The 20689-nt window shown below is 38.5% G+C and overlaps 1 protein-coding gene across 1 annotated transcript in view; it reads right to left on the bottom strand.

Moving 5' to 3' along the window:
* Positions 1–1130: 1130 nt before the first annotated feature.
* KCNH8 (potassium voltage-gated channel subfamily H member 8) overlaps positions 1131–20689 on the bottom strand; it is a 392473-nt gene continuing 372914 nt past the window's right edge. Inside the window, exon 16 of the mRNA XM_068547302.1 lies at positions 1131–1829. Coding sequence (XP_068403403.1) covers positions 1131–1829 — 699 coding nt within the window. The remainder of the gene's footprint in view (positions 1830–20689) is intronic.

The following is a 20689-nucleotide window of genomic DNA, read 5'->3' on the forward strand; positions in this document are numbered from 1 at the left end:
ACCGGTCTACGCAAGCGCTCCTGAAAGAACAGCACAGAGGAAGGATACACCCAAGGTTTTCTTCCTCGTTTTGAGGCCAAAATAGCTCAATGTAGTTGCGATCTCATATTCCCCAGACCAGTTTTGGGTTCCAGAACCACGAAGTAAGATGGCTGGAGGAGAGACATTTACACAGGCACAGAGGGGGCAGCCTCAGTTCAGGTGGTTACCAGAGTCCCCAGAGACCAGGTGGACTCCCCCTCCTCCCCCTACCATGCCAGACACCCAGTCCAGGTTTTTATTTCATTAATAAAATATGACCTCCCTTTTCTTCTGTAATCCAGAAGCGTGAGGATACATTTGTTGCAAACTGCATGCAGATAAAGGGGGGGGTGGCTTCCTTTCGAAACTACATCCTCTGAATAATAATTTTTGATCTACTATACATAACAGTAGTGCATTTCTTGTTAAAACAGCAAGCTTTTTTCTTTTTTTTACCAAAATGAAAACATTCATTTCTTTATAAATAGTTTAAATAGTTTAAATACATATTTCATACCAAGGATATAAAAATAGCGTCTCTTTTTTTTGATAAATAAAGACATATTCATTTACATGGCAAATAACGTGCAATAGCTGACCACTGGCCACCAGCTCTGTGTGACTGATTGTCTAGGAGATGACATGCAGTGATAATTGCCCCTTTGCCTTCTACATTTGAGAAATACATCAGCTGGAGCTGTGCACTCCCAGGGCCCACAGTCCTGTGGATACTGTTCAGGAGTGACACGCAGGCACTCAGGAAAAAACTTTGCTGCACTTCACAAAAGCCACCTAGGACAAAATGAATCCACACATTCTTTGTCTGGGACTTCTAGCTGCTCAGACCCTCAGGGTCTTTGGACTTTTACCAAAGTCTGTCAAACAGACCAGGAAGTTAATGCCTGTACAGGAAAATGTTCCTATTCTGTTTCCAGGATCCAGGAAGTGTCTGCTACAGTCTGGAGGTGTTTCTGCCTTTCCCCGGCTCCTCTCTTCCGCAGGTCTCCCAGCCTTGCCCAGTCTTCACGCTGCCAGAGGCAAGAAAGGCAAACCAGGGCTGTCATGCAGTGGTGGAGCTGAAACTGGCGGCTGCCTCACGTGCCCTAATATCATACGTTTATGGCTTTAGTATCTTTCACTTCTGCTGGGCTTTTGACAACTTCCAGGGGAAAGTTCTCCGAGGGTTCAGTAGAGATGGATGCCCTTCCTTCCTGGTCCCAAGATCCTGGCAGGTTTTCCAGACTAAAGGAACTCATGGCTCCTTGGTCCAAGCTGCCCTCCTCCGATCTGCTTGGGAGAACCAGGTGCAAAGATGTTTCTGAGGAGGAGCAGACAGAGGACGAGAGAGTGGCCGAGATGGACTGCAGAGGCATCAGCGTCGTGTCTGACTGTGGAGAGATGCACCTTAGAAACTGCAGATGACCTTCTTGGACAACCTGGTAGTGGGCAGGTGAATAATCAAGGTTCGGAGAATGATACAGTTCACCGCCTGCGGGATTTTGCTCGTAAGCGCCAGTTCGCTGGGGGCTGCTCCCCACAGAGGAGGGATCCACACTCCATATGTCAGGGGTGACATTCCCGTGACAAAGCTGGGCTTGGGTATAAGCGGCTCCACCTGCTTGCAAGTGTAGACAGGGTTGGTGCGTGCTCCAGGTCATCCTGGTCTGTAAGCTGGAGGGACACACAGAGGTGGTGTGCAGAGAGCAAAACCGAGCGGGCTGCTGGGGGGACACGACGTGTTCTAGAAGTTGCATCACAGCCCTCATGTCTTTACCTAACTGGGACACCTCCTGAGTCAGTGTCGTTACCTGTGTGGACAAAGCAAAGCAAAAGGCAGCAGTCAGAGGGGCACGGCAGTGATTTCAGAGCAGTGAGGAAGGGAAGTGAGATTTCTCAGTAAGAAGGTCTGGAAGGCTGCTTCACCTCCAACTCCAGCCAAGCCCAAAGGGTGAGTGGGAAGGCTAAGCACCTGATCTAAAGCCATCCTCTCATTCTGCGGGAACCTAGAGAGACACACATAGTCTGGCCTTCTTTTTAAAAAATTTGTACATACATTTTTTTAATTGAAGTATTGTTGATTTCTAATGCTTCAGGTGTACAGCACAGTGATTCAGCTATACATATATATATATAGTCCTTTTCAGATTCTTTTCCCTTATAGGTTATTACAAAATATTGAATAGAGTTCCCTGTGCTATACAGTCGGTCCTTGTTGATTACCTATTTTATATACAGTAGTGTGTATATGTCAGTCCCAAACTCCTAATTTATCTCCCCTGTTTCCCCTTTGGTAACCACGAATTTGTTTTCTATGACTGTGAGTCTATTTCTGTTTTATAAATAGGTTCATTTGTATCATGTTTTTAGATTTCACATATAAGTGATATCATATGCTATTTGTCTCAGTCTGACATTCTTAATCAGTGATTTGGGGGTTCTTGGACAAAATTAGAAGTGTGGGTCCATCATCTCTTGTATCTCTGAAATACAGACAGTGTCTTTTGCTTCCCTTCCTCTGAGTTAGAGGAATGCTCTGTGGTGCACACCCGCCATCCAAGACACCTCAAAACAATGTGGAGACGTGAGTAGTATTGTATATAACGCACTCAGCACGCTGCCTGCCCAGGGTAGACACCCAGTAAATGACAGCTCTCACTCCTGCCATTTCTGGTCAAGATCAACACTTATTCAGAGACATACTGGCCTTCAGGGGTAGGGAGGGTGGTAAGAAAGAACTCACACCAGATTTGCTAGGATTTGTCTATAGAAAAGGGAAAGCTGCAAAATGAGAGTTAGAAACGAAAAGATCTTCAAGGCGGCTCAGTCCACATAAGCATTGTGGGGAACCCTGGAGGGCTGGGGTTCATCAGTGAACCGGAACCCCACGGAATTACAACCCCAATTGTGCAGTGTGTTCTTCATTCACTTTTCTAGGTGAGACATTTAGTTTGTATAAGACTTTCAAGGGAGACTTGACCCTCAAACTCGCAAGAACCGCTGAAGAGTCTTCATTATCCGCTTTACACTTAAACCAATACTGTAATTCACCGGAGGATTTATTTTCCTAATAACCACATCACTTTTTTAACCATGGAAGACCACCAGAAAATTGAACTTGACTTATATCCAGCTTTTCTGGATGGTTTCTATTCTTCAAAGTGAGGAAAACCTATATTTCAGAAAGCAGGCCACACATATATTTTCTAGTCTTTGGTTAGATTCATAACGCTAACACACAGTGTAATATTTTGCCTTCATTGCTATAAGACTGTATTTTATAAAGGCCTTCCCATGCCCTGATTTTACTATCATGAACCACAAACTCCAATATAAGCAGCTGAACCCACTGGCTAAATACCATCGGAAAACAAAACAAAACAAGACAAAAGGGCAGTTCAGGTTCAATGAAGCCAAAACCAAGATTGCTGTTTTGGGCAGACTTTTTTCAATATTTAAGTATACATTCCTAACTCATCCAGTAACTTCATTCAGTCCACTTCCTATAAGTGCATTCTGAAACTAATTCTCCACGGCAGGCCCATCAGGAGGTAGTGTCGCTCAAATCAGGCATTTTTAAAAGACCAGAAGGAGGTTTTTCCATGGTTCAGGCAACCAACTGGTAACACCTGCCTTGAAATTGCCAGGCCAAAACTATTTCTGCCTTGCTGCTAGCATGGAACTCGAGGGACCCTATCGAATACTTGCCCAGGCTTTTCAGCAGATCTAAAACTTTTGGCAACAAAAACTTATCTCTGAGACTCACATTTAAGAAGTGAAACAGTGAATCTGAGAAAGAGTCTATGTGTTTTGAAATTTTCACTGCAGGTTGTCAATTTCATAACTTGCCAAAACTCAATTCTAAAGTACACGGGTGACACAAATCATCTCTGGATCTCAGCACAGCAGACATGCACCCAGGGGTTCTATCTTGAGTTGATTAGCCCTTCTATCAAAATTTCAGAAGGGAAAGTTGATACTAAATGAGATGTTTGAAGGATATATTAACCGTCCCCTTCCTGTAGGTTGTCTAAGTTAATGCCTGTATCAAATTCACCAGGGTTCAGCTCCCAGTAAGAATGTTTTCAGCCGGCCTTAGCATTGAATAAAGACATAATCTTTGAAGCGCAACTTTGTGTTTTAGACACAGCAACAATTATGTTATCCAATAAATGAGTAAATTTATAATACAACAAGCTTTTAGGTCCGTTTTCCCTATTGGATCTACAAACAACACTAAGATCAGCAGGGACACACCTGTAAAGTGGGGACACTAAGGCCCAGAGGTTAAATGACATTTTAAGGTCTCTTATTTCATGAATGACAGTTTTTGGTCTGGAATTCAAGCCTTCTAGTTTTGGTGCTGTATTACAGAATATTAGAGAAGACATTGCTTAAGAGTTGAGAGATTTTTGCTAATGTGGTCAGAATTTGTGAAGAGCACGGATGATACAAAAAGGAGCCTCATGTAAAAGTTGTCTGAAATGGGTTCATTTTTTTTTTTTTTTGATTTCACATATAAGCAATGTCACATGACATTTGTCTTTGTCTGACTTACTTCACTTAGTATGATAGTCTCTAGGTCCAACTTATACACAAAACAGAAAGAGACTCACAGACATAGAAAACAAACTTATGGTTACCAAAGGGGAAGGGTCGGGGGGAGGGGTAAATTAGGAGCTTGGGATTAACATATACACACTACTGTATATAAAATAAACAACAAGGGCCTACTGTATAGCACAGGGAACTATACTCAATATCTTATAATAACCTATAAAGGAAAAGAATCTGAAAAAGACTCTCTCTCTCTCTCTCTCTCTCTCTCTATATATATATATATATATATATACACACACATATACATATATATGTATGTATAACTGAATCACTTTGCTGTACACCTGAAACTAATACATTGTAATTAAAAATAAAATTTAAAAAAAGTTGTCTGAAATGGTAATTCAACATCAAATAAGTAAATAGTGTCATCTCTAAAAAAATAGGAGACACAGTAAAATTTCTTCACAGCAAATTATATGAATAGAACAAGACCAAAAAAGTTTGTACAGGGACGTCCCTGGTGGCCCGGTGGTTAAGAATCTGCCTGCCAATACCAGGGACACGGGTTCGAGCCCTGGTCCGGGAAGATCCCACATGCCACGGAGCAACAAAGCCCGTGCGCCACAACTACTGAGCCTGAGCTCTAGAGCCCATGAGCCACAACTACTGAGCCCATGTGCCACAACTACTGAAGCTCACGTGCCTAGAGCCTGTGCTCCACAGCAAGAGAAGCCACCACAATGAGAAGTCTGCAAAGAAGAGTAGCCCCTGCTCACCGCAACTAGAGAAAACCCAAAGAAGCAAAGAAGACACAGCAAAGAAGACCCAACGCAGCCATAAATAAATAAATAAAAAAAAGACAACATATGTTTTTAAAAAGAAAAAGGTTTGTAATAAGGGAAAATCTGGAACTGGGCAATATGTTAATAGACATATTGCTGATGAACTATTTTTTTCTAGCTTTCAAAAGAAACAGATATTTTCCTATGGTTGAAGTACCTTTCCAAGGCCACGTTCTTGGCAATGAACTTTTCCTGAGCATTTACCATAACTCTGAGGCCATGAACTTTGAATGGGACTCCAGAGTCTTGACCAGATCCAGGAATGTAAATAGCATTAAGATTTTCAGAAAACAAAATTACTATATTAGCTTGAACTAAGAGGAGCAAAGAACCCAAGGAAATAGAGCTTTCTTGAGCTCTAGAGGGTAATGTTCAATTTACATCAGGGAAGATTTCTGTCACTGTGTCACTGGGGACACACCCCTGCCCCTTATTAAAGCTGCATAGGGAATTAATCCTTATTAGGTAAGGGATCTCTCCCTTTGTAAGGACAAAGCCAGCTGCCACAGGAGAGGTGGCATCTCCTGAGGGTAGAGACTCTGGTGTCACTGAAGGTGACAACATACTGCCACAGAGAGTAAAGTTTCACAGCACTTTTGTTTACTGCTTCCTGCTCGCCTTGCTGACAAATTCATTCTAAAACAGGAAAGGCTTTATTCTTAATCAAATGTAGAAAGCAGAGAATGCAAAGTCTCTACTTTCTAAGGGGGGTAGGGCTCAACGCTGTTTCACAGCACAGTTAAGAAGATGGGCATTTGCTAAAAAAGGTTGTTGCAACTACCTTATGAACAAGGCACTGTCTGTCCACTTAAAGAGATGTCTTCAAAATACAACATAAACCCAGAATGCTGCAGAGATAGGTCAATAAAAACAAAAAATCATTCGGATCCAATGAACCAATGTTTTTCCATTTACTTCAACAGTTGTTTACACTTTTTAAATGTCTTCTGTCACTCATGTTAGAAAACAGAGCAGGTATTACGAAGCCCTTCACAAGTCCCACTTGGTTTTTATTTTTTAATCATTAACTTAATTTTTAAAAATTGAAGTATGATTTACAATGTTGTGTTAGTTTCAGGTGTACAAAAGTGATTCAATTATACATCTATATATTTATATATTTTTTTCAGATTCTTTTCCCTTATAGGTGATTACAAAATATTGAGTAGAGCTCCCTGTGCTCTACAGTAGGTCCTTGTTGGTTATCTGTTTTATAGTAGTATATATATGTTAATACCAAACTCCTAATATGTCCCTCTCTTCCCTTTCCCCCCTGGTAATCATAAGTTTGTTTTCTACGTCTGTGGGTCTACTTCTGTTTTGTAAATAAGTTCATTTGTATCATTTTTTAGATTCGGCATTTAAGTGATATCATATATTTATCTTTCTCTGTCTGACTTCACTTAGTATGATCATCTCTAGGTCCATCCATGTTGGTGCATATGGCGTTATTTCATTCTTTTTTATGGCTGAGTAGTATTCCATTGTATATATGTACCACACCTTCTTTAACCATTCATCTGTCAATGGACGTTTGGGTTGCTTCCATGTCTTGGCTATTGTGAATAGCACTCCCACTTGGTTTTTTAATGGCCCGTTTCCTGCCTTTTCCCCCTTGCACACCATCAGTCTGAATACAGTGGGGGTCACATCACACTGCCCTTGTGAAGGCTATACCTCTGAATGGGGTCTCTTGTCCTCGGCCCCTTTCTGCCTGGTAAGTTTCTCTCCCTTCAAACATCTAATCCCTCATTTCCTCTGAAGAGCTTTTTCCTGACTGGTCATTGATACTCAAAGAGCAGTTTGAGCATCGATAGGACTGTCTGTCCCAACCAGGCTCTGAGTTCCATGAGGGTAGAAGTTATTATTTACCTCAGTGTCTCCTGGACTCTGGGCAATGCCTAGAACACAACATGCACTCAGTAAATCTTGAATGTATAAATGAATGCAATTCCTGCCATTTTGAAGGACTTGGTACTCATAGTGCTTTCAATTTTTATTTTATGTTATCTCATGATTTTACCATAAACATCATGGGGGAAAGATTCCTACTACAAAACTATGTTGGGAAATCTGAAACTTGCGCTCTTCACCCCAAGTAAATATGTTAAAAGTAAGTATTATGACTGTTAAAGTTTTGCATATAAATTTCCTGAATCAAATCCTTGGGTGTTTCCCAGTTTTAAAGAGCAGGTGGCATTTCCACCACTAAGAATCCCTTTTATTTTACTGTGTTTCCTTCATAATTGTAGATATAGGTCTCTTTTGGCCAAGACTTCTGCTATTTATCTTGCTGCTCTGTCACTTGTCCCAGCATAAACTTGATTTCCATGGGTAGTTTTGATTCCCTGGGGAAATTTCTCCTGTTTACTGACTCCCATATCTCATGAGTACATGGTGAGTGCCAAGTGACAAGTTCGATTAAGTTAGTCAGAGTTGTTTTATCAGCCGAAATTTGGCAAAGCCTTTTGCATCCCTAGTTGCCACGCTTCATGGCTATTTTATTTATTTATTTATTTAAATTAATTAATTAATTAATTTTTGGCTGCATTGGGACTTCGTTGTTGCGCGTGGGCTTTCTCTAGTTGAGGCGAGTGGGGGCTGCTCTTAGTTGTGGTGCGCAGGCTTCTCATTGCTGTGGCTTCTCTTGTTGTGGAGCTCAGGCTCTAGGCATGCAGGCTTCAGTAGTTGTGGCACACACGCTCTAGAGCGCAGGCTCAGTAGATGTGGCGCATGGGCTTAGTTGCTCCGCAGCATGTGGGATCTTCCCAGACCAGGGCTCAAACCCGTATCCCCCTGCGTTGGCAGGCGGATTCTTAACCACTGGGCCACCAGGGAAGTCCCTTCATGGCTCTTTTAGATGTGGCCTTCTGATTATTTCTACTTCCAAATACAGTAGATAAAGAAACCATAACTTAATACACATTATTCTTTTACTTGTGTATTAAGTTACACTTTCTTTACCCATTTTTTTCCCTCTCCCTTCTCATTCTTCAGTAGATAGGAATCCATCGGTCTGGAATTTAAAACTGTTAGCCAAACCAGTTCACCATTACCATCTGTGTAGGCAATTGTTCACATCCAAGATTTCTCTAGCCTTTCCGAAGTCCCAACTGTTAGGAAGAAGAAGTGATGAAAACACCATCTGTGTATCCAAGTAATTCAGTGTTCTAGCCAAAACTTTGGAGAATCTAAAGACTATTCCCTTCTCTGTTCTCCCAACACCATGCATTTAACCGACAAGTCATTAGCTGTTTAGAAGGTTTGCGGGCAGTGTATTCACTCTTTTGAGCAGCATCTCCCATCATGAATAGAAATACCTGTGTGACAACTGATTTGTCAACTGCCCACGATAATCCACCCACTGATCTTTCCATACCGCTAAGAAGGGAATCACAGAGTGCCACAATTTTTCTATTTCTGCCATATCCAGGTTTCCTCCGAACTTCTGTTTGGTGCAGAAATAAATCACTGTCGCCTACATTTCCAGAGTACCTGGGTTTCTCCTTTCACGTTTAATTTGTTTCATTCATGTGACAGTACTTCTCATCCTCCTGAGTCATATTTCAACAAGGGCTTTGTTGTGACGATTAAATAATATGATGGATGTTAAAGTTTATTCCCCACAGGATTGGTATTATGTCAGAATTTCAGGTGTCTGGATTTGATAATGCAACACAGGCATTAAGCTTAGTTGAAACTTTGTGGTAGGGAACACTAACTCAGGAAACACTGAGTCCAAAGAAAATAAAAGCCAGTTATCTCTGTAACTCCTCTTCAGCCTCAGCATGGAGAGGCAAACCATTCCTGTTAACACTTTTACATAATTAATATTGGAAGAAACAGAGTCTCCACGTTTTAGCATTGCCTTGTGTGGATCTTTCCAGTAGCAAATAGTAACAGCAATAACCAGAGCTTTTGAAAAATTTTGATGAAGATCCTGTATCCTGTATGAGTCTAAGGTTTGAGAAATTGCAGTCAGATGGATTAAGAATTTTCTATAAAGGATGAGTGAGTCAAAATACAACGATGTGCAGCTTGGTGTTGGTAAGAATTGAGTAAGTACCAATGTGGGGCAGGGGTGGGTGTGGGTACGGTGGTCTTTATCGTTCTTTATAGTAGCTCAAGGCCTTACACAAATCCTGCCATCTATAAATGTTTGTTGATACATGAGTAATTTAATAAATGGTAAATTGCATGGCTAATTTCTTACTATGAGTTTGTTATTTTCATTTGAACTTAAATAACTTTCTTCAATCTCCCTGAAATAGCACTACAAGACACAGAAGTAAGTATCACTATGCATCTAGCAGGTAAAAATGTCTCATATGATCTCGGTGTTTCATGGAAGTCCCTACCACTTCAAAATAGGAGATTTTGAAAACACTGTGTTATTACATGGTTTAAAGAATCCATCTGTGATGTTGGTGACCTGTGGTCCCAATAACACTTTCATGGCCAGCTTTTATATGTGCATTTTGGTACAAGCACAGACTTGCTTTTTTAGTGTGTCTTTGAATTGTGCCTTTTGCAAACAGGAGTGTGAGTTTCATAATGAAGCCCAGAATGTGTCTTTGACAATATCTTTTGTTTCACATAGAAAATAGCTTCCTTTCGTCTTCTGTTATTCTCGTTTTACGTTTCTCAATCTTAGCAATTGGTATGGTATGATTCATGGACTCTGAGTATAACCGAAACTTCAGTTGATAGAGAAAAAATGTGATTTCCATTTCTGTGCATTCAGTGAGCAGATGGGGAATGCATCTGTTGATATAATCTTCTTAGCTTGAGGAGTTCTTGACCTGTCACTCAATTTTTGCCAAACATGTACACATTTTCCTGCCAGACACAATTTTTCTAAATTCAGGGATACTAATTACACCAATCCTCTCCCCCTGCCATGAGCACATATACATTTTTACAAACTCTGATTCAGGTAATTAAATGGTCTTTCATTTAATCCTTTGTTATGTTGCATATTTATCATGAGATTCAGACAAGTTCAATCAAACTCCATCAGCAGGCAAAACAAAAAAGATGATCGGCATAATTTCATCCTTGTGTCTTTTGCTTCACAAAGCATTCAAAAACAAGTGACAATCTTTTTATTTCTCAGCTAAAATAATAATCATACTCGGCACTTGCATAAATTTCAGACAAATGAAGATCTCAGGCCCATTACTGATGAAAGTTATAAATCTTTGCCTACAGCTGTAGAGACTAGAATGTTGGGGGGTGAAGTGGCTTATCTGAGGTCACATAGGAATAGTCAAGGGCTTTGCTTTTGCAGGTGCATCTAATGCCTCTCAAATTATAATAAGAGAAGAATACAAGTCTAGCATGACCAATACAAAATGACCAATTATAGTCTTGATAGCAGTTACTCCAGTGGTTTCACTGAATTTCTGCAAGCTCAGGTCATTGGACACAACTGTATTACTTTAGCTGTACTATGCTAATCCATTATTTATCAACCCTTTGATTGCTTTCCTCTTCTTCATTCCTGCTTCCTGTGACAAAGTTTGATTAGTATCCGAACTGCTTTCTGGCTAAGGGATCCTCACCACTATCATGAACACCAGACAAAAGTCTGTCTCCTTTCAGAATACCAATTGCATAGGGCAGTGCTTGTCAAGATTTAACATATACAGGACTCATGGTGCTCTTGGTTCCAGCTCTCAGAGTCAGATCAATAATTCTTATTCTTACGGATATAGTTCCTATTCTTATGGATCTAGTCCCTTTGGTTAACTCTTCATATACTGATCTTTCAGTAAGAGCCTAAAATTGACTCTAACCCACTTTTTTCAATTCCTTTGGCAAGTTTAGAGTTGGAGTTTTTCATTTGTTTAGATCTTCTTTCTTTCAACACTGTTTTGTAGTTTTCTGTATACAAGTCTTGTAGCTCCTTGGTTAACTTTATTCCTAGGTATTCTATTCTATTCTATTTATACTATTGTAAATGGGGTTGTTTTCTTAATTTCTCTTTCTGATAGTTCATTGTTAGTCCATAGAAATGTAAAGGATTTTGGTACCATGCAACTATACTGAATTCATTTATTAGTTCTAACAGACTTTTGGTAGCACCTTGAGGGTTTAGGGTCTTTGTTCTTAGCGGCTCCCTGAATTTGAGACCTGTCCGTGTCTCAAAGCAGACAACGTCAGTGAGCACCTAGATGCAGGCGGATTAGAAACTGACACCCAGGCAGCAGCTGGGAAAGTATGAAGTCCAATCCCTTTGAGGGAGAAACTGAGAGATGGACGTTTTTGCTGAGCCTGGGTATATAGCCATGGGGGTGCTTCTGCGTTCTTTAAAAACTGCTTCTTTGTTTACTATAGTCCCATGGGGCTTCTGAACACAAGTCCCATTGGCTTACAGAGCTAGGTGTTTGGGGGGCCCATCCCTCAGGTAGGAACCTTACAAGTTGGGGGCACTAGATGCGTGGTCCAAACCCTTCAGTCTCAGGGAGAAGCTGCAAGTTGGGGGTTCCCTCCTGATCGTCTGATGCTATGTCAGGGATGGGGTTTATGTGTGACACAAAAGTGTGTCTCAGCGGCCCCTACCTGTTTCTCTGTGGGCATTTTTTCATTCACCTTCTGGGTAGGAGTCACCCAGCTAGTTTCTGTATTTCTCTCAGAGGGAATTATTCTGTGTGTAGCTGTACATACAGTGCGTCATCCATTGGAGGAGGGAAATTCAGGTGCTTTCTGTGTTGCCATTTTGGAGCATTTGTTATCTATTTTATGTGTTTTAATCCATTGTATTTCTTACCTTTACTGAAGCTCAAATTATCCCATCTTTGGCCACTGGGAGACTCTTCATATTGGCTCCTGAGTTCTTTCAAAATCATACTAACAGGGTTTGATAGCTTTCTTGCTGTGCTCTGAACACAAAGGTGTTCCAGACTCATCATGTATATTTCATGCCCCAGAATTGGAAACAGCCATTCATACAAGAAACTCTGGTTTCCTTTAGTGGGAAATTGTATTTCAAGACCATACCTGAGGCACAGAAATATTTACTGTTATTGGGCTAGCCACTGTTTTTATTCCTTTTCTGTTAAAAGAGCTTGGAGATGTATGCATGTTTATGATAGTACATCAGCTCATACTAGTGTTTTTAACTCCATTTCAGGACTATAGGGTTCTTACTTAACATTTTTCCATATTATATTTATATCTCCTTTATTCTACACTGTGAATTCTGGTTTTTGAGGTACAGAGAATGATATAATTAGGATATGCCATAATTATAGGCATACACCATTTTACTGCACTCTGCTTTATCATGCTTCATGGGTATAGCGTTTTTTGTTGTTGTTGTTTGTTTTGTTTTACAAATTGAAGATTTGTGGCAACCCTGCATTGTCAGATAATGGTTAGCATTTTTTAGTAATAAAGTATGTTTTAAAATTAAGGCATGTACATTCTTTTTCTTAGACATAATGCTATTGCACACTTAATAGACTACAGTATAGTGCAAACAAAAGTTTTATATGGACTGGGAAATCAAAAAACTTGTGTGACTGTATTCTAATATTTGCTTTATTGCAGTTGTCTGGAACTGAACCTGCAATATTTCTGAGGTGCGTCTACATTCATTTGCTTTACCCTCCCTCCCATCACTCATGCAAGTCTCAGCATATCAGTACAGTCTACATGACAAATTATGATTACTGAAAACAGTTAAAAAAATTTTTTTGGCATATTCTATTATCATTCTCTCTTCACTCCCTTCTTTAAAAAATGGTTCTGCTCTATTTACATTGTCAGGGCATATGGCCCTTGACAACGTATACTCTCTCCCATTTGACTTTCATTTAGATTTGGTACTATAAATAAGTACATATTTAATGCTGATGAACTTGTCCTACAACAGTTTTTTTCAAGTCATCTTGGTTTTCTGAATCTTGTTCTCTAGGACATTCTTCAGGAAGTGTATATGGGAATAATATTGCCTGAGTTCTTTCGTATTGATAACAGTTTGATACTTGACGATAATTTTTGCTGAATAAAAATTCCTTAGTTTACAATTTACTTTCTCAAGAGTCTTATATATTTTGTATGTAATTCCATCTTCTTGCATAAAGTGTTGCTGTCTAAAAGTCTAATGATAGTCTAGATTTTTCCCTTGCAAGTCCTTTATGAGATCTTTTTTGGCTAGTTGCCCAAAGGATTTTTTTTTTCTCTTACTTTAAAGTCTAGTAATTTCACTATAGCACATAATTTCAATATGTAGTTTCATTTAAAAAAAAATTTCAGGAGAATTTTATTGGATTATCAATTTTAGTGTTTGTTAGTGTAGAAAGCCTAAACTTGGCTTTCTTCTTCAGAGACTTGTATTTTTTGTATGTTTGATCTTTTTTGGGTATCTTAAATATTTGTCACCTTCCCTAAAAAATCTTCTTCATCTAGATTTGATGCTTTACATTTTCCTTCTTTTTCACCATCTGTTTTGACAATTTGTTTATTTGCTCTTGTGTTGCTTCTAATTTAGTCAATTTCTACAGTGATTTTTTTCTCACTTCTAATTTCCTCTTGAATTTTTTTTCTAACCCTAGAGTTCTATCATTTCATGAAATAAGAAAGAAGACCTTTAAAGGATATAACGTTTTAAATTTATTTAAAGCATCTGAAATATGGGAACATGTTATTATTTGCCTAATATGAATAATAGTTATTTGCATATCTGTTGTATAAATTTCTATATGTTTAGCTCATGGTTAAAAAGGAAAAACAAAATATTCAGTATGCACACTAGAGTCTTATTTTTATAACAATACCTATGTGCCTTTAATTTTAAAAAACCCAAATATTTTACATGAAAAAAAGAACTAATTTTCATCAATTGTTTCTTCTTTATCTTTGGTTATTGTACGTTTCAATGACCCATTTTTAACCACTGCCAATCAATATCCAAAAAAGCCTGCCAAGAGGTTAGGTTCTTACTGAATTATTGCAGAGACTCTTCCTTCACTTTCAGAGAAGCTGAGCCATGAACATTGCAGTGAGAAAGACTGACCCAGCGAGGTCTAGAAGAACACTTTCATGGAGCCATGGTACCTAAAGTGTCTGTCAGGGCTCTAGAAAGAGTCTTCTTTTAATCACTGGCAGACACCTTCCCCAGTCAAGTTTCTGGTACTGTAGCTTTAAACATAAACACATATTTCCCTAAGAAACTCTTTAATAAATGTTATTTGAACACAACTCTTCATCTCCAAGGCTAAGGAGATTCAATTTAGAAAGTGAACTTGCAGATCACCAACTGAGGCCAGCACAGGACTGTAGTAACGGTATCTTGTACCAGTGATTTGATTTGATTTTAAAGATACATTGAAAAGGTCAGTAAATTACCAGTGAATTTCTCAAGCCCCTGTCTCTCCTTAACACTCTTTATCATTTTATTTGCTTTACTATGCACTCCTTTTTTTTGGTTTGTTTTAAGATTTGAAAATGCTAACATGTGCAATAGTCATGCATGGGAAACATATATGGGAAAACATATGGGAAATGAATAATTTCCCCTTGAATAAACATAGAGTATATTTTATCAGGCTTTCTTGAAAAGCTCTTTCTGAAATTATCCTATCCTAAAATTAGCTGTCCACGATTTAATCAAGCCTTAGATTTAAGTATCTATCTGGCCAATTTAAGGACTCAAAGGCTCACATCTTGAGGTAGGCTTCTGATATTTCAGAGAGGAAATCTTTTCAATAGAGACCAAGGATGGTCTGCTTGGAAAGCTAACCCTCCTGGGCTGGACTGAGGTCTTGTTTCCAAGTCACTTGCTGCATGTATGATTTTCTCTGGACCTCAGTTTACTCATCTGCAATAGCAGCATGTCCATATCAGGATTTCTAAAGTCTCTTCAAACGCAAAACTGAAATCCCATTTCCCTCTTCTATTCAAAGTCCTAATGCTTAATGGTTAAAATGGACATAATGCATAATCCAAGCATCTTTTATTCATTCATCAACCATAAATATGTGTCTACCATGTGCCAATCGATAACAAAGGGAAAAGCAGATAAAGATTCTTGTCCTCCTAGAACTGACTTTCTAATGGGGGGCGGGGGTAGAGACAATGAAAATGTAGATAAATAAACCATGTGGTGTAGTAGGGGTTTGATAGGATTTTGAGGGAAAACAAATTTGGAAGTAATTTTGGGGAGAGGGGGCTGCTATTTTAAAAAGGCTGGTCAAGGAGGAACTCATTGAGAAGCTGACATTTGAGCATAGACTTGAGGGAGGGAAGAGAGCTGCCCACGCAGATGTCTTGGGAAAGAGGTTTCTGAACAGAGAGAAGGAATACAAGACCCTGAGGTGTTTTTATAAGCTGAAACATTATGATGGACAACCTCTGTTCTGGAAGTATCATCTGTAGAACACTGGGATCATTTGTCATTGTCTTTGAGAAACTGGGTTAAGAGGGGGGGCAGAGGCAAAAGAAGTTGATTGTGATGATGAAGAGTCTGGATCTCACATCACTTGAGTAAAGTTTCAAGGAAGAGAGAACATTTACAGAAGGAGAAAATATGCTACAGAGTGGGGAGGAAGAGAGAGATTAGCTACCTTCAAAATTTAAAGTATTTCATTAAAAAAGAGCAGTTAGGTGGCTTTTTCTGTTCTAATCAAGAGCAAAAGAAGTAGGAAAAATGAATAACAGGTTTTACAGAGTTATATCAGCTAAATATAGTGAAGAGGTTTCTAATAGCTAAAGCAATTGAGAAATGAAGTCGGCCACTGTTTGCATGGTTTGCTGTCATTAGGAACATTTGGAGAATTTTTAAAAATAGAGATGCCCAGTGCCAACTCTAGGGGTTCTGAGAGTCAGTCCATGATGGGCTACAGGAAAGGTTATTTTAAAAATATTTATTCATTATTTTATATATTAATTTATTACACATATTTATAATCATGTAAAAAATATATTCCCAGAGAATTTGAAAGCACAACCAGGTCTGGGAAGCATTGCCATAGATTTCTCTGGAGCATGGTGAGATTTTTTTTTTTTTTTTTTTTTAAGTTTTGTTATCTGTGTCTTTTTAAAATATTTTATTTATTTATTTATTTTTGGCTGCGTTGGGTCTTCGTTTCTGTGCGAGGGCTTTCTCTAGTTGCGGCAAGTGGGGGCCACTCTTCATCGCGGTGCGCAGGCCTCTCACTATCGTGGCCTCTCTTGTTGCGGAGCACAGGCTCCAGACGCGCAAGCTCAGTAGTTGTGGCTCACGGGCCTAGTTGCTCCGCGGCATGTGGGATCCTCCCAGACCAGGGCTCGAACCCGTGTCCCCTGCATTAGCAGGCAAATTCTCAACCACTGCACCACCAGGGAAGCCCTGAGATTCTTACTACAGAAAATATTCAGGTAAAATAATTTCTTGCCAGTAACCTCAGTAAGAAAATTCTCACATTGGGTGAAAGTCAGAGTAGGTGTCCTCTAAGATAGCTCTCAATTCTCAGATTTCATGTTTCTACCACATTATGAAACTGTAACAGTATGAAGGTAAAGTTGCATAATTATTTGTTTCAGGACAATTCTTTTACCCCTTAGTTTTAACAATTGATTATTTCAAATCCTATCCTATCCTGTGGTTATATTAGCACAAAAAGGAAATTTGACTAATTTAGTATTGATTTATATATAAATCAACTGATTTACATATAAAGACTAATTGAGTATTGATTTATGTATATTGTGTTCATTTCTAATTGTGCACAAGTGAATGGAAAGTGTTGGTCCTCATTTCTCTAGGTGCCTTATTGTTCTCTAATAAGAAGATTAAAAAAAATCCAAGCCTCCCCAAGTTCATGTTTATTTATTTTCTAGTTCTGAACATTGAGTTACTTGAGATACGGAGCATTCTCTATTGCACTTCAGTAAAGTCTGAATACTTTAAAAATAATAAGAATAATTTTGAGGCAATTCACAGAATTTTTTTGGTGATGTAATCCAAGTTTTTAGGAGTCGTGTGCTCTATTTGCGGAAGGAAGAAATGGGCACATGAAAATAATATAAAACTTTATAAAACCAAATGCTGAATGGCAAGGTTGGAAAGCAGGTGTTGAAGTGCAGAAAAGGGACTTAGGAATTGGGATTCATCGCGGAAGAGTCAAGGAGATTCACAGGAGATTGGAGTTAGAATGAATGTTAAAGGAATTGGAGCCCTTTTGAAAGATCTGTGGTGTTCTCATTTTTTAAAAAGGGGAAATTCATGTTAGCAGGGAGAGGATAGGAAAGCAAAAGGCTTCTGCCAACCTTTCCAACTTTAGGATCCTAAAAAAAAATTCCAATGTCATTCATAGTTGTTGGATTGGATTAATTATTGAACTTAATTTTCCTATTGATGAAATGAAAAATGGCAGAGCTAAATGTTTTTGAAAGTTTGCATCAACTTACAAACTTTTAGGAGGTATGGGGTTTTTAAAAAATAACGAGTAATTCTGAAACAATCAGTTAGTGGGCAGTTAATAACTAGCTACCAGCAACTGGCTAATTTCTAGGAATGAATAATTAATAACCAATGGTTTAATTTGAATTATCCTATACTTGTTTGTATACATAGTAACTCATTTTACTAAATATTTCCATTTGTTATCTCTAAAATAGATCCACTTTCCAACCAACTCTGCCCCTTGGAGGCTGGCTTGTATGATCTCCATCAATAGGCTCATTGGCTCTTTGGCTTCTGGCTGGGTTTGGCCATTGAAGAACACCATCAAATCAGAGGGAGGCAGGAGAGGGAGGTCAGGGCATGTGTTTCTCTGGCTGCTTCCCTGCAGGGTTGAAGTGGGCAGGTCACAGAAAGTACCAACGAAAGATCATGGCTCCTGTCACATGGCTTTCTCCATCCAGCTTTCTCTGACTCAAGATTCTGTAATCATTCTCTACTCTGGCCCTGAGGACCTATGAGTGGTAGTGAACTTCTGTTGACATTGCCCCAGAGTGGGATGGGCTGTTCCATCCTTTGTGGTTTCCCTACACTCTACTAACTCCTGTAAATACTCCTTTTATTCAACTCATCACAAATTGCTCATTTGGAATGTGGCATTGGTCTCACTTGGACACATAACTGTCATATCCATTTAGTCCCTCTATTCAAAGATGAGAAGAGGCCCATATATAAGTACTCCCAGGCAAAGAGCACAAAAATCGTTGATCTCCAAAAGTTACATACATTTAAAATCTACACCTCACAGGACAAGCTTTTGAGTGGCATATTTTTTTTTTTCTTTTGAGAGAGCCTCACTATTCTTGAGGGTTTATTTTAATTAATCTACTTATTTATTATCAGTAAAACTCTCATGAGAGCTACAAATCTGCCTATGCATAGAGGCTTGAGAACCGGAAAATAATCAAAAAATGTCCCACAAATCATTAATTAGTTGGATATATTCCAGTTTAGAAACCTGTGTCCACAAAATGCAAGACTAATATCAACAATACATATGTATTAAAATGAAAAAGCATAATGGTTTTGCCAGCAGTTTAAATGGACTTTGTTTTTCTATGTCAAAAAGTGAAGTATACAGCCTTTGCTTATGTCTTGCTTTCGAGAAATGATGGTCAAGTACTATTTATGATCATGAAGAGGAAGAAAAGAGACTGTACAGTCAGATATTGGGATGGTCTGGCAATTCTATCAGTGTGTTTCTGTTGAATCAACTGTCGATGAAAAGATATAATGATAACACCAATTCAGAGGACTAAAGAATAACTTTACCATAGGGTATTACTCATGTAGGTTTCCTTGTGTGAATTTCTGATAGAACCCTGAGTTTTCATAGCCATTTAGGAAAGTAGTAAAGCAACTCTTTTTTAAAATTGAAGTATAGTTGATTTGCAATGTTGTGTTAGTCTCAGGTGTACAGCAAAGTGATTCAGTTATACATACATATATATTTATATATTCTTTTTCAGATTCTTTTCCATTATAGGTTATTACAAGATACTGAATTTAGTTCCCTGTGTTGTATAGTAGGTCCTTGTTGTTTATCTAAGTAAAGCAACTCTTAATTAAAGAACAACCTGTTATTACTATTCTATTTATTTGACTGAAAGAGCCTTCACTGATCTAGTGACACAAATTTAAAACTTATCTGGGAGCTTCCTCAAATATAACCTAGAAAACAACTGAGAGTCTCTCTGTTTTTCAGCAGAAAACATTTCATTACCTGTATGTGTTTGCTTGGTTATTGTATGACACATTTAATTGGGGATATATTGGCATTCAATCTTAAGCAAAGGAAAGAGGAGACAAAATTTTCCTATTAATGTTTGTGTGCTGTGGTAGATATTACTAGTGCTTACCAGTATCTAGTTTTCTGTTACTTCTGGAGTACACAGAAAATTATACTTTTTTATCTCTTGAAATTAATTGTATCAATGGAATTAGTTCTAGTTAATGAAATGTAAACAGAAATGATGTGTATATCTTTTGAGCCAAAACAATTGCCTGCTCTCTGCTCTTCAAATGGAGCATAGCTAGTCAATGACATTCCAGGTAGTGGTGCCCCCTCGAGCTAACTAATATTAGGCGTTTGCTTGAACAAGAAATAAATTTGAACCAATGTGGTTTGGAGTTTGTTTTTTACCTCAGTATACTTTACCCTGTAACAATGCCTATCTGAGAATAATGGGACTCTTCAATATTTCAGAGAAAGTTACTAGACTTTTTTGAGGAAGTTGCAAATGAGAAAGTTAAAAGATATTAAAAGAAGTTAAAGGATGTCGATGTTACAAAACACAATTTGAAATTGGACGTATAGTCTTAGTGACTATTATAAAATGATGCTTTAAAGCCTTAGGAAAATAGTGGATCTAGGGAGATAACTGGAATAGCTATTTTTAAGGAACATGATCTATGATCCAATTATGAAATGTGATGTAAACACAATCGTGTTGGAAAAGAAGATGCTTTTCTGTCAGTCTCCATAGCAACAAGAACTTGGACTCTAACATGCTAGAGGCCAAGTTGATATGTGTAGATTTCTCAAATCTCTTAACAGTGTGCTAATGTGTCAGTGAAACAAAGGGCTCCAGATCACTCAGTGAGACTCCCAGCAAAGTAGTGGTGTCAAGAATAGAGCTGATCTTCTCCAAATTTTGGTTCTGCTCACATATATGTATAACTTACAATATATGAAGTTATAAAAGGTAAAAATCACTTTCTAAATTCTAGAGTTTGAGAAAATGTTTAATTTTGTCTCATAAAAAGAACCACAACATCTTGGCTATAGGGGAATATTTTTTTAAAAATTAGAAGGAAA

Source organism: Eschrichtius robustus, chromosome 6, assembly GCF_028021215.1.
Source record: "Eschrichtius robustus isolate mEscRob2 chromosome 6, mEscRob2.pri, whole genome shotgun sequence".
NCBI lineage: Eukaryota > Metazoa > Chordata > Mammalia > Artiodactyla > Eschrichtiidae > Eschrichtius > Eschrichtius robustus.